At 46.6% G+C, this 15,100-nt stretch overlaps 1 protein-coding gene across 1 annotated transcript in view; it reads right to left on the reverse strand.

Moving 5' to 3' along the window:
* Positions 1-15,100, reverse strand: part of LOC116940990 (uncharacterized) — a 31,598-nt gene that overhangs the window by 12,213 nt on the left and 4,285 nt on the right. The window contains exons 2-3 of the mRNA XM_032951495.2: positions 1,651-2,019; positions 474-1,355 (exon numbers count right to left, since the gene is read on the reverse strand). Of these exons, the coding sequence (XP_032807386.1) occupies positions 474-1,355; positions 1,651-2,019 (1,251 nt within the window). The remainder of the gene's footprint in view (positions 1-473; positions 1,356-1,650; positions 2,020-15,100) is intronic.

Genomic DNA, 15,100 nt, shown 5'->3' on the forward strand with positions numbered 1-15,100 from the left:
CAACCGGGGGTATGCAGACCCCTGGAGATATGTGGCAATGTCCCAGGGGTACGTAAGGTGATTTAGAAATGTGTGAAATTATATCATACATGAGTCATTGGTGAATAATCGTATATGAATCTGCCAATATAAAATATCTATGATAAAAAGTAATCTCTATGGTAATCTATAACGATAAAACATACCTTTCTAAACACATTGTTCTTAAACAATGTGTTTTCCAAGGGTAAACCAGCGAGTGCGTAAAATTACATCATGCATGCACAACATCCGTTTTTATTTTCTTGCAGTTACAAGCTAGTTAGCATGCTTTACAAAATGAATTGGTGAAAATATTGATGTTCATTATTCGCTACATTTATTTCTCAGACACCATGCTGGATCAAGCAAGGGGGTACTCGATTAAAACAAAATTCAACAAAAAAATGTTGAGAACCACTGGAATAAAGAATAAAATACATTTTAAAAAGCACCTTCGTTGCTGAACATCCCATTCTTGTCCACCAGGTTGCAGAGGTCTTTGAAGTTGTCCTCGTCACTCACCAAGTCTTTGATCTCCTGAACTGTGAGACCCAGCTGCTCGCTCAGCTCGTCGAAGACATCTATACATTCCACAGGTTTCTGTCCTGGACACTCTGCTGGGTGAGCCATGCCTGTGGACATTTTCATGCCTGTGGACATTTCCTGCTGCAATGTGGAGACATCAGGCCTCACCCTATCGATTAGTGATGGCCGTTCTGCATCAAAGATGGTAACTAGTTTGTGATGTTTGTTGGAATTTAGGTAAGCAGATTCTTCAATGTAGCTGGGATTCAAAGGCCATTCATGAGACAGTGAATGTACCATGTGTGGTGCAATATTTGTGCAAGCATCTAATTCCTCTCGAGCAGTGTATTCTTTCATTGGTACATAGACAGGAATGACATTTTTGTTTGAGTGTGAAATTAAATCTGGTCTCGGTCCTGTGCAAAGACATTCACCATCATTTGAACAAGAACAGTCTAAAGTTTTTCCTTCAAAGGTGTTTTCACCGTTGACAGACCTGAACCTAATGTCATCAATAGTGCAAGTATCACAACCATCTTTGTTGAAACATACAAATTCTCCTTTTGATGCACGATTGTGGGCTTCTTTAAAATTTTGACTATAAAACTCAGCGTTTGACACATGGAGGTCAAAATAGACGTTATTTTGTCCAAAGCCTCCATCACTTACAGAGTCCTTGACATCACTCATGATTGGTGATATTGTTCTACAGAGTTTGGTGGGCTGCATGCATTGGCACCCACTGCCTTTGCATCCACCAAGACCAAATGTCAAACTTTTGTATCCAGCTTGTCTGTTGGTGGCAATATCTAAAAAGACAAAATGAGGAAAAAGGTTATTGCCTTCAGATTTTGAATCAATATTGACAATGATATTAAAATATAACAAAGTTTAAAACAAGGTGCAACTTACTTCATCGAAAAGCACTTTAACGTTTATAAATTAAATGCACTCACCATCTTGATCATTGGATGAACAAGTATCTGTATTTGCACCAGAAATTGCATAATATGCAAATTGATTGACTTTTGAGTTGTAAGGCAAGTCTGTGTTAGAGACAGGCCTTTTGTCTCTTTGGTGAAAGTAATAAAGTAAAGGACTCACTTCTCTCAGTCTCTCGCACGTTTTCTGGACGATCAGTTGGTTCCCTGCACCCGAGCACTGCACAGACACCACCGGCTGAGGGACTTGGCATGGTCAGGTTTGTTTGCATGCTCATGTGTGTACATGAGTAGCATTCCTTCCATAATTCAACCCCCAAATATGTGCCGAAAGTGAGCTCTTTGAAATTACAGTTACTGTCAATGAGTTTGGTGTTGTAGCTGGTTTCATAGCTTTCTGTGATGTTGCCTTGGTCCATGGTCATAAGTGGCAGATCTTGGGTGCCTGCACAATACGGCATGCTGACATGCATCGGTTGTTTCAGATCAATATCACTGGTCCCCTCCATCAGGTTTGCACAGGTGCTCACACCTGTAATGCACAGGAAACACACTTACCAAGCAGATTAAAAAAGTATTACCATCAACACAAAAAGTCCCACTAACACATTCCTGCGGAGGGAGCTGGTAGGTACGTTGGGTTGCTCGGTCAATGGCCAGGGTCAACGGCGGCGTGCTGTATTCCGCAAATATGCCCGACTGTGAGGGCGGGCACAAGCCGGCGTGAGTAGGTTAAACGTTGAGTTTTATAAGGGCACCACGGGGTGACCAACCCCTCCCCACCCAGCCCCACCCCTCCCACCCAGCCCCACCCTCCTCACCCAGCCCCTCCCCACCCTCCCCACCCAGCCCCTCCCCACCCTCCCCACCCAGCCCCACCCCTCCCATTTTTGGATGCACGACGGACTGACACAATAATCCCCTGTGGGCTGGTGTAACCAGGAGGTTCCTACCAGTAAAACCCATGTCTGACACACCTAACCTACTGGCTCCAGGAGCTCTCAATCTCTCAGTCATAGCATCAGCTCGGAAGGAGAGCAAACAGAGGTGGCAAGAATCACTGGGTACAAATTAGCCACCTTTTTGACTCTACAACCTTGTCAAACTGGTGACTTAATTGGGAGAAATAATTTGTTGGTGTAGTTGGACTCAGGCGATGACAAAAGGAGCGACACTCCATCCATTTTATACTGTAAACTTTTTTCAAGTTATAAAAAAACTTTTGCTGGTTGGCTGGAAGCAGGGACAGAGGGACGGACGGTCGCCCACATCCAAACGCTATCACCAAAAATATAGCAATTAGAGTTGAGTGTGATTTCTAATCTCTCCAAGGCCGTAATCTATATACAGTATATAAAAGGGAAATTTGTGAATGTATGTCTGTTCAAAATGTTTAGCGTACTTCCCGACATGCAACAAACTTGAAATATGCCATGTCAGTACTTTCCAGACTGTACACCATGCAAAAATTATAAAAATAGACTTTTGTATATTTTTTGGGGGGGGAGGGGCGCAATAATGCATATATTTTGCACGGCAAGTGAGTTGTGACGTCACCTCTGTCATGTCACCCGCATGCGGAAGCGTAACGGCGCGTGCCTGCTCATGTCACGCATCACCCCCCCAACCCTCCACGAGTAAAGTGCCATACAAATGTGTTGCAGGTCTAAGGCGTTCTTCGCGCATTTCTTTATGATTTCAGTCGTTTACTGCCGTACGCACCCTGACAGTTGTGTCTGCAGCAAGCGCGTGTATGTGTACCTATGGACGTGTGTGTGTGTGGGGGAGCGATAGTGTAGCGGTTAGCGCGCTGCGCTATGAACCTGGCGACCCGGGTTCGATTCCCGCTCACGGCCAACACCAGTGACGATTATCTGAACCGGTCCCGGGCCTCCCCTAGGTCGACTCAGCCTCAAATGAGTACCTGGTGCGGTGTGTAAACATTGCCACTAGGGAGACAAAGGCGGTCGGGCGTGGTGCTGGCCACCCACCCCCTCGTGTACCGTTCCGGCCTTCATAGGTGCTCGCTAACAGCACTTGCCCCAACAGTCTGTCAAGGCTATACGGGGGATCTTTGTTTTTTTTTGTGTGTGGGGGGAGTGGTAGTGTAGTGGTTAGCGCGCTGTCTGTGTGTGTGTGTGGGGGGAGTGGTAGTGTAGTGGTTAGCGCGCTGTCTGTGTGTTTGTGTGTGTGGGGGGAGTGGTAGTGTAGTGGTTAGCACGCTGTCTGTGTGTCTGTGTGTGTGTGTGGGGGGAGTGGTAGTGTAGTGGTTAGCGCGCTGTCTGTGTGTCTGTGTGTGTGTGGGGGGAGTGGTAGTGTAGTGGTTAGCACGCTGTCTGTGTGTCTGTGTGGGGGGGGAGTGGTAGTGTAGTGGTTAGCACGCTGTCTGTGTGTCTGTGTGTGTGGGGGGAGTGGTAGTGGTTAGCACGCTGTCTGTGTGTCTGTGTGTGTGGGGGGAGTGGTAGTGTAGTGGTTAGCACGCTGTCTGTGTGTCTGTGTGTGGGGGGAGTGGTAGTGTAGTGGTTAGCACGCTGTCTGTGTTTGTGTGTGTGTGGGGGGAGTGGTAGTGTAGTGGTTAGCACGCTGTCTGTGTGTCTGTGTGTGTGGGGGGAGTGGTAGTGTAATGGTTAGCGCGCTGTCTGTGTGTCTGTGTGTGTGTGGGGGGAGTGGTAGTGTAGTGGTTAGCACGCTGTCTGTGTGTCTGTGTGGGGGGGGAGTGGTAGTGTAGTGGTTAGCACGCTGTCTGTGTGTCTGTGTGTGTGGGGGGAGTGGTAGTGGTTAGCACGCTGTCTGTGTGTCTGTGTGTGTGGGGGGAGTGGTAGTGTAGTGGTTAGCACGCTGTCTGTGTGTCTGTGTGTGGGGGGAGTGGTAGTGTAGTGGTTAGCACGCTGTCTGTGTGTCTGTGTGTGTGTGGGGGGAGCGGTAGTGTAGTGGTTAGCACGCTGTCTGTGTGTCTGTGTGTGTGTGTGGGGGGAGCGGTAGTGTAGTGGTTAGCGCGCTGCGCTACGAACCCGGCGACCCGAGTTCGATTCCTGCTCACGGCCAACACCGGTGACGATGGGCCTCCCCTAGGTTGACTCAGCCTCAAACGAGTAACTGGTGTGGTGTGTGAACGCCACTGGGGGGACAAAGGCGGCCGGGCGTGGTGAATCCAAGTCCCGGGCGAAGCCGGGTAGTGAAGCTCGTTATAATATATATTCCTCCCCCCCCCAATATTCAAATATGCTCAAAATGCCCCCCCCATATTGCTATAAAAAATATTTAATAAAATATTTGCGATGCTATGTAAATAAAAACAATTTGCTAAACCTTGGCCAAAATATCTGGACTTGTCTTCATATAACAATGCATAGATTTATGTTGATATGATTGTGGTTATGGTTGTACTTTATGAATCCTTAATCTCCGCCATTACATAGAATGAAACACGGTAAAAAAAAACAGAGCAATGTAATACAATACACTATTAAAAATGATTGTTAAAAAATAAAAAGTCCATGCCATGTGTTAGTGAATTTTTGAATATTTTAGGCAGGAAATTAGTTTTCAAATTTAATTTTTTTTTCTAGGCCTAGCCCCCCCACCATGTTGACGCCATGGCTACGGCCTTGAATCTCTACAAAAATCAAATGTTTCAGAGATCACAAGAGCTTTGGATAGAACTGTCCAGCTAATAAGACAATTTCAAACAAAATGTAAAAGCAATTCAAATGTGTCGTCTGCTGCAACAAGATCATAACGAGACAGCTACTAAACTTGACGCCGATAAACTACTCCCCACACCTCAGGGACCCCCAATGTCACGTTGCGGAGTCGCGCAAAGTAAATTAAGAAAATCAGGCCGATAGAAAATAACGCATTAGTGAACATGTTTCGTATTGATCGTCAAGTAGTAGGACGCCACATTAGTATACTCCACGTACGTGGTTTGTTTTTTTTTGGGGGGGGGTGGGCTTGTTTTAGGCCAAGGCCAATTACTCAAATCGTAAAAAACGAGAAGATCCAACTATAGATCGTCGTGTTTATTGGCCTTAGTGTGGCACAGGGTGTAAATAAAGTATGAACAGTATCCGAGTAAGCGTCATTTGTTGTATTTATGCCACCACGTTATATATTTTTTTAATCGACAAGGCCTATCAATTCTACAACCCAGGCCAATTGTCGCCATGTTACATCTCGACTCCTGTTCTTCCAACTTCAAACCGTGCTAAGCAGTATCTCGAATGTGCGGCATGCATTATCTAAATCTTCACACGTTCATCTACGTGCACCTTCACGCATTTGTGTAAGAAAAGAACATTCGCAAGTCTGCAACAACAAAAACCTACATTAATACGCGTTTACCCGATTGCTGTTGCTCCAATTCCACGCGGTGCAGCGTGGAAACCTCTCGGCACGCTCGCTCACAAATCCTCGAACGATAATTGGTCCGCGTCCTCCTACAATTATTACACGTGGACCAATCGCGTGCGTGCGATGCGACGACAAATTCTTGGATTTCCGCACCGCCACGTGCAAAGAGCTGAGCTACAAAGCTGCTGGATCATTTAAATGATACTCGACCGCGCAACTGTGGTGCGAAGCGCGCGCACGCGTTCATTGTAACGTAGGAGGTTTTTTTTTGGTACGTTATTGTCTTATCCAGTACTTGTATTTTACATTATATGTTCCCAAACTAAAGTATCCTAAAATGTAGTGTAAAAGGTGCGACCACGCAATGTTTTGCCGACCCCCCCCCGCCCCCCACTGTTAGCGGAATGGGCTCCACTGGAGGGAGCTGTATTAGAAATAAAAATTCCGTCATATGTGAATATCTACACAAAATATACGTCCATTGACACACAGCTCATTAAAACAAGTATATGGGTGATCTGGGTAAAATTAAAGTCCAGCAATTTTTCGCAGAGAAGCATGTGCCGGAATATGACATACACTACAGGAACGAAAAGATTTCACTGTGGATCAAAATAATGGCATGCTTTATCAGAGCACAAGCTGACATGACAACCTGAAACAAGTGTACAGAAGGGGTAGGGAACCTTCAACGTCTTACTAAGGACCACGCAAGAGTTTCACACATAAACACACGCCTTAGCATCCAATAATAACGTGAACGATATTCAAGGCTCTACTTTAAAAAATGTGATACAATTCGAAAAACAATGTTGCTTTGTCAAAAATATTCCTCTCCAATACCCAATTAGCCCAGCTAAGATGCTTTCATGTGGTTCATTTCGAAGTGGTAGTCCCAATGTGCAGGCCATGGGCTGCAAGAACTCTTTGGCCTGCGGCCTGAAGGTTCTCCAGCCCTGTTCTACAGTCGTGGGCTGAGGGTTGCCACTTGTCCGGGGTTTCCCAAAGTAATTATCTTATTGAGGAAGCTGTCCTGAAAAATGTGTAAGTCGCCACAGGACATTAAACGTGTCAATTTTGTGTTTAATGTCCTTACTAATAAATTATCAAAACACACATGTATGTGTAGTTCTCTCTTTAGGTTTCGTAAGATTCTTCTTCCCATCGTCTGTTTTTTGGTAATTAATAGGTGGCATTACTACATTGGATTGATCAGTGTGAGTGTTCACGCGTAGACACAGGTGGTTTATCTGCCCTGCAGTGTAGGCAGCTGGCTGCGTGGTGTGACCACAAAATGTTAGCATGGTACGAAACCAGCACCCAGAGCACGTGCCATGCGTCTCTGTTAGAATTTAGGAGTCTGTATAATTCATTCAAACATTGTCATAACGGGACACTGGGGGGAAAAAATGCAACTGACTGAGGAAAAAACGCATAAATTGGCATTCTTGCTGCTATGAGATTTAGACTTCAATAATTATTAGTCCATACGCCAGAGCAGAAATTGGCACCACCGAAGGTAGAAAAACTATAGTAGTCTTGATGTAATAATAGGGTTTTCCCATTTTTTCTGGCAACAAACCTGAAACCTTTTTACAAGGATTCATGTCTGCATTAACCACAATACCTGCAGTCAAAATGCAAACAAAAAACATACTATGCATATATTATCAGAAAAAAGGGGAAAACTGGCAAAGGAGGTCTAATGATAATATAGTCTTGATGTATTTATATGAATATGAAGAGATAAATGGTTATCACATCATTCATTGCAGTTGGCCATGTAAAGAAATTAGTACCACTAAAGTTGTTCTCCCTCAGGTGGGGAAGAGAATTCAAGTTTTTGTACCGTACATCTGTGTGAAAACCTACAACATTCGAAATGCATCAATGCATGCCCATTGAAGAGCGAAACAACAGTGGAATATCTACGATTTAGTTGCTCAAAGATCGAATTAAGTTTCCAATTGCAGAATGGACCTCAGTGGCCGCATGGTGTCCTGTCTTGTCGCTGCTGTGCAAACATTTCTTAACACGGAGCAGCATTTTAGCAATCCTAACTCTGCTGTTCAGTCCCAAAAGTTGTTTACACTAAACCATAACATCCAGAAGGGTCATGGAGGTTCACATGGATAGAGCTTCCACACATGTTTAGTAGTCTCACACAGATCACGTCTGTGCTCGCCTGGTCAAATCCAGACTTGCGATGCTCATGATTATGCAAAACCACGTGCGGTAGGCAGGATAGAGAAAACACTGGGGCTGCTATTGGTGCTGAATGATTGTTGATGTGGGAGTCACTCAACACATATATAAATCAACTAATTGCACATATTACAATCTTACATTTGCAACACAATATATTCAGCGAACAAATACAATCATGAATAAAATACAACTGGAACACAACGCACCATAATATTCTAATTGTGTGATTCCAATGACGAAATGCATTCATATATACAACCTCGTTTGCGATTTCATGGTTCAAAGGAATTAGTGACCAGGCCCTTTTGCTTTATCAGCCGTATTTAATCAGCACGGTAGTGGTCAGAGTTTTCTTGTTTAAACAGCCGATCGACCAAAAAAAGTAGACTAATACCTCGATATACGAAGTAGTTGCGTTTCTGTCCTTAGCGCTCGTGACGTCACTCCACATCGACCAGCCCCCCTCATTAAAATTCATGAGCAGGTGACGTCCTCCAAATAGACATACCCCCTCCACCCTCCTCATTAATAATCATGAGTGGGTGACGTCACTCAATATGGAGTACTCCGTCCCTTACTAATCATCATGAACAAGTGACGTCACTCTACATCGAACAGCCGCCCTCATGAATAATTACGAGCAGGTGACGTCACTCCACATGGATCACCCCCGCTCATGAATAATTATGAGCAGGTGACGTCACTCCACATGGATCACCCCCCGCTCATTAATGAGCAGGTGACGTCACTCCACATCGAACAGCCGCCCTCATTAATAATCATGAATAGGTGACGTCCTTCACATGGACCCCCCCCTATTCATAATAATTAGCGGGTGACATCACTCCACATGGGGGGGGCGAGGCGCCTCCTCCCCCCTCCTCGGCGTCAACTTACAACCCTCACTACAAATGCGGTCCGAGACATGTCGTTTGGTTTCTCCAATGTGGTCGTAGTTACATTGGAGAAACCAAACGACATGTCTCGGACCGCATTCGTGAACACAAAGCAGACCTAAAACACGGTAGAACCAACACCTCGGCCGTGGCAGATCACTGTTATAATTCAGTAGGCTCACATGACATTGACTTCTCCAAGACAGAGGTTCTTTGCAAGCCATTTGGCTACCATGAGAGATTCGTTCATGAGGCTATCCACATATACAAACACAGAGACAATTTCAACCGAGAAGATGGATTCTGGCATAGCAATCATTGAAGGATTTGATAAACGATTTCGGGTCTTAATTGATTGTTCACGCTTACGGTGGCTTTCAGACCGCATCCATTATTTTCGTCTCCCCCCTCCTCTTTTCCGAACATAGATGGACTCGTCCATCTGAATAACTGCCAAATCGCTCTCCGTGGTGCTAACATTAAAAATAACCGCCACTTTTTTCAAAAAATTTTGCTATGGTTTTCACACCTGATGATGATTGCTTGTGTTGCAGTCGAAACGTCGTGATAATTTTATTGTTTTATATTTTTATTATTTTGTTTCCCTTCTACGTGACTTTACTAAAAGAACCAAGAATACGTTCTACTTAAATATACTTTTTAATAAATGTTTTCTCCTACATCAGAGTGCAGCGCCACATTAAATACGCACTACAATGACAATAGTTTAAAGCGATTTGAAGCATGTTTTTTTTTATTGGGGGGGGGGGGCAGAGCTTTGTGACGTTATATTTGAGGGGGGGGGTCTGACTTTTTTCGACGCCGTGTGACGAAGGGGGAGGGTCAAAAATCGTCCAAAATCGCGTGACGTCATTTATGGACGGCCCCTAACTTATAACATTGATACTGTGAGGATGCGTCCTAGCCTTCATGACTTGCCATTCATATTGTAAACAGAGACAGTTTATATTGAAAATAAGATTTGATTTTATTCTGTACGGTATTAAAATATATTTTTTTACAAATAAACATTGCAATTCATATTCTTAGTTTTTTCGGTAAAGTCACGTTGAAGAGAAACAACAAAATAACAAAATATATATAAAACAATAAAAAATTCTCACGACGTTTCGACCATAACTCAAACGGTCATCATCATAACTCAAACGGTCATCACACACCTGATGATGACCGTTTGAGTTATGGTCGAAACGTCGTGAGAATTTTTTATTGTTTTATATATATTTTGTTATTTTGTTGTTTCTCTTCAACGTGACTTTACCGAAAAACTAAGAATATGAATTACTGCAGTCACGAAAGCTTTAAATCAAAACATTGCAATGTTATTCTACACTATTTTTATTTGATCAGATGTGCAACGCTCAAGAATCCATCTTATTCAAATTTTATTCTTATTCATATAACACCGCAAATCGACACGTATTATCTATTTATTCACGTGTACAGTATATATTTATTATTTTACTTTATTTTTAGCTTTCTGTTTAAATTAATAGTAAAAGTTTGGATATCCACCCATTCCTTTATCGATAGTAATAGGTATTGAGCTTTGAGCAAGCTACTTTTATGATGGAATTAAAGCGTTATATATTTTAAAAAAAGTATATACATTTTTTATTTTATACCTACGTGACTTTACCGAAAGAACCAAAGAAATAATTATAAAAAACCTACACATTCACAAAATGACAGCTCAACGTCGAAATCACGACTCAGGAGGCACGGCAGCAGGCTCAGAGTTCAACATACGCCCGATAGAGTCTTCAACTCTCTCTTGAAAGTGGGGATGAATTGGATGCTGCGAATGTGCAGCGGGACGTAATTCCAGCCCTCTGTGCCAGGTGTACTATGTATATTACACGTGGTTGAGGAGAGCGGATAGATTAGAGGGGCCATAAATGAAAGCGCAGTGTTAGAGAACAGCGATCTTAAACTCAATCCAGTTTCAGTTTCATTGATTTAATCCATAGGCTGATAGGGGAGCCAGAATGTTTTGTGTGCCTTTCACTGATAGCAAGAACTGTACGTGAGAGGTTTGGCATCGTTGAAAGTCTACTTCATGTTTTTTGGCTGATGCCCACAAAAAAGGAGCGTTGCAGCAGCAGTCGAGACGACCGCCGACGGTGCAACAACAAAAATATCCCGAGGTGTTTGCCACAGCACACACACACAGTCACATGCAGCCACACTGCTACACACACACACAGTCACATCCAGCCACACTGCTACACACACACAGTCACATGCAGCCACACTGCTACACACACACACAGTCACATACAGTCACACTGCTCCACACACACAGTCACATGCAGCTACACTGCTACACACACACAGTCACATGCAGCCACACTGCTACACACACACAGTCACATGCAGCCACACTGCTACACACACACACAGTCACATCCAGCCACACTGCTCCACACACACACAGTCACATGCAGCTACACTGCCACACACACACAGTCACATTCAGCCACACTGCTCCACACACTCACAATCCAGCCAGATTGCTCCACACACACAATCGAGTCACACACACTGATCCACACACACAATCCAGTCACAACAACCGCCATTCGCCACTAAGTGGCGGTGACGTCACCACGACGCTTGTGCCAGGCCATGTGCACCTTGAGGCCACGTGAAGTGTCGAACGCCCGCTGGCAGGAGGTCACGGGGCAGACCCAGGTGCCACGGGTCGACTGACTGAGATGACTGGCTGATGCACCACCTGTGCCCCCTACTGTGCCAATCTGCTGTGCTTTAGCCACCCAGCGCTCCGCTCGTTGTTGTGAGCGTCTCTTCTCCGCCCTCCGTTGTTGTTGGAGGGCGACTGCCTTCAACTGCCCAGTAGCGTCCTTCACGAGCCTCCTCCTCTTGACACCGCTGGTACCAGTCATCGGCAAGTCCACTCAGCTCCACGTCCTCCTGTACCACATCACTCCATCTCTTCTCTAGCGCGTGCCGCGCCCGTTTAGCCCCCTCGATCCGGCCGAACAAAAGCTGTGTCGGCATGCGGTGGCTGGCCATGCGGGCTACATGACCCAGCCATCGCAGCCTTGCCTGCCGGAGGAGCTCACCGATGGGATCTTGCCCAGATCTTTCAAGGATTTGTGAGCTCCTCCCACAATCCAGCCTGCTTAAACCCAGGATGGATCGTAGGCAGGCTAGCCTAAATGTTTCTAACCGACGAAGATTTTCCATTAAGGGGGTCCACGTTTCGCAAGCGTAGAGAAGGGAGGGAATGACCGTGGCCGAGAAGACCTGAAGCTTAGTGCGGAGCGGCAGACCAGGTAGCTTCCACACAGCGTTACGCAACCGATGAAAAGATATTGCCGCTCGACTGATTCGGAGTGAGACCTCTGCTGTTAAACTGGAGCCGGTGATAAGCACACTGCCCAGGTATGGGAAATGCTCCACTCTCTCCACAACAGCCCCATCACCGATTGGGAGTTGTGGGGGTGGAGTGTCCAATGGTACAAAATACCCAGGCAGGTGCTTAGTTTTGGTGGGGCTGATGGTAAGGCCCCATCTCTTAGTGGCACGCTCCAGTCTCAGCAGCACCGTCTCCAACTCCTCCTCTGAATGAGCAGCTATTACCAAATCATCGGCATACATAACGTGGTTGAGCAATAGGGAGCTATCCCTTGACCGACCCGGGCATCAATCAGCCTCCCATTATATCCGTACCAAATGGAGATTCCCCTGGTACAGCTATTGAAGGCTTCACGAACTACGTGGTCAAAATAAATGTTAAATAATGTGGGAGCCAGAGGACATCCCTATCACATCCCAAGGTGTACAGGGAATGGCTCTGACTCCCGGCCACGTAGTTTTACCCGGGCCCGCTCACTATCATGAAGGTCCTTACTGATCGTGAGCAGGGGGTCAGGGACTCCAAAAACACGAAGAACAACCCAGAGCCCTGGCCTACTGATGGTATCATAGGCCTTGACCAGGTCAATAAAGCAGAGATGTAGGTCGTGTTGTAATTCCCTACACCTCTGCTGTAGCAGACGGACAGAAAATGTGGCATCTGTGCAGGACCGCCCTTTCCTGAAACCGCATTGGGGCTCCGCAAGCCTCTCCTCAGCGTGCCTGGCAAGGCGATGTTGAATAATCCTTGCCAGAACCTTTCCCGGCACACTGAGGAGTGAGATGCCCCTGTAGTTGTTACAGTCTGTGCGGTCCCCCTTCTTAAAGAGGGGGACCACCAGGGCATCCTTCCAATCCTGCGGAACCCGTCCAGTGGTCCAGACTGTTGTTATGATGTCATATAGGGCAGTCTGTGCACAAACGCCACCCTCCCTCAGCATTTCACTTGGGAGATCATCTCTGCCCGGTGCCTTTCCTGGTCTCAGACTCCGGATCGCCTTCAGTACTTCCTCAACAGATGGCACCTCAGCCAGTCACTCACAGGGGGTGACTTCTTCCAATATTTCAGGCACCACAGTCTCAGCAGGATAATTCCCACTTTGTGCCACGATGTTTTCCTGGCTGAGGGGTTTCCCCTCCTCCAGGACCTCACAGAAATGCTCAGCAAATCTGCAAACCTGTTCCTGGGGGTCGAAGATTGGAACACCGTTTTTTCCCCTAATGATGGTAATAGGTGTGGCGCTGCAGGTTACTTTTTTGATGGCGTTAAATAGAGATTTGTGATCGCAGGCCACTGAGGCAGACTCCATCTCCTCAGCAACCCGCGACCACCACCCATCCTTGCAGCACCTCACGGCTCTCCGAACCTCCGAGCGAAGGCTGCGGTAAGCCTTCTCATTCTCTGACGTGGGATTCTGTAGCCAATGACAGTGGGCCTGTCGCTTTTTCTCAACTATCCTGAACACCTCCTTTGTCAGCCAGGGTCTCTGGGGAGGTCTGGACCGCGTAACCAATGCAGTCATTGCAGCTGCATGAGTCACAGTCCTAAACCTCGGCCATTTACCCTCGACATTAGGAGGAGTGGGGGACGATGCCAACCCCAGCCGCAAGCGATGATGAAATTTTCGCTTGCAACTTTCATCAGCTAACTGAGACCAGCCCACTTTAGGTTGGAATGGGGTCCTGGGTGTACACCCACCACCGGAGTGGAAGAATGGCAGGCGCATCTTACAGATGACTAGTCGATGGTCAGAGGGCAGATCAGCTCCACGGTAGATCCTGGTGTCAAGGACATGGGCTCGCATCTGCTGGTCCATCACTATGTAGTCCAGCAGATGTTCTTGCTTGGACCCGGCAAGTATCCATGATGTTGTGTGTATGCGCCGATGCCGGAACAGCATGTTGGTAATTTCAAGCCCATGGGCTGCACAAAAATCTAGCAGCCTCCTACCATTGTTATTGAGCTGATCTGGCCCATGCCCTCCAATCACTCCAGACCAGGTGCCAGCATCATGACCAACTTGGGCATTGAAGTCACCCAACAAGATGACTCTATCCAGAGGGGCCACTTTAGCCAACACCTGTGACAGGTCATAGAAGGCATCTGACTCATTGGCTTTGCCTGCATCCCTTCACGGATGTTCGTCTTCGGTGGGGGCATAAGTAACCACGACCACCACTCCTCGCCTCCGGTTGATGGGAAGGCGAGCCCAAAGTAGCCTGGGGCTTACAGCTTTCCACACCTCACCGCCACGCTCCCATGCACCCTTCATTCTTTTGTTCAAAAGAAGAGCCACACCCTGTTGTTTGGCAGTCTGCTGCCCCGAGTAGAGGACTGTCCACCCCTCATGGTGGCAGGAGCCAGAACCGGTCCACCGGACCTCCTGAATGCCACAGAGATCCAGGCGGTACCGGTCCAGCTCCCGACAGAGGAGTGGCAGCCTCTCCTCCGCAGTGAGCATTCCAACATTCCACGTGGCCACACGAAGTGGCTTTTTGTTGTTTCTGGAGGAGCCCCGAGGGTAGAAAGTCAATCTCCTGGCTCCGCCAATTGGGGTTTGGCCAAGAGACGTTATAGACGCCTGTCCCCCCAGGGCCTCCGGCACAAGCTTATTAGTTATGTATTTAAGTCGTGCTTTCGTGGTATTTTTTTGAAGGTGGAGGGGCTACCAGCCCCTCGCACCCGTCCAGAGCCCCCGTATAGCCACTGTGGTGGTCACAGACGCTATGAGGGGAGGGGCCAATCAGAATTGG

This window comes from Petromyzon marinus, chromosome 10, assembly GCF_048934315.1.
Source record: "Petromyzon marinus isolate PM22_M1 ecotype Great Lakes invasive population chromosome 10, UKy_Petmar_22M1.pri1.0, whole genome shotgun sequence".
NCBI lineage: Eukaryota > Metazoa > Chordata > Hyperoartia > Petromyzontiformes > Petromyzontidae > Petromyzon > Petromyzon marinus.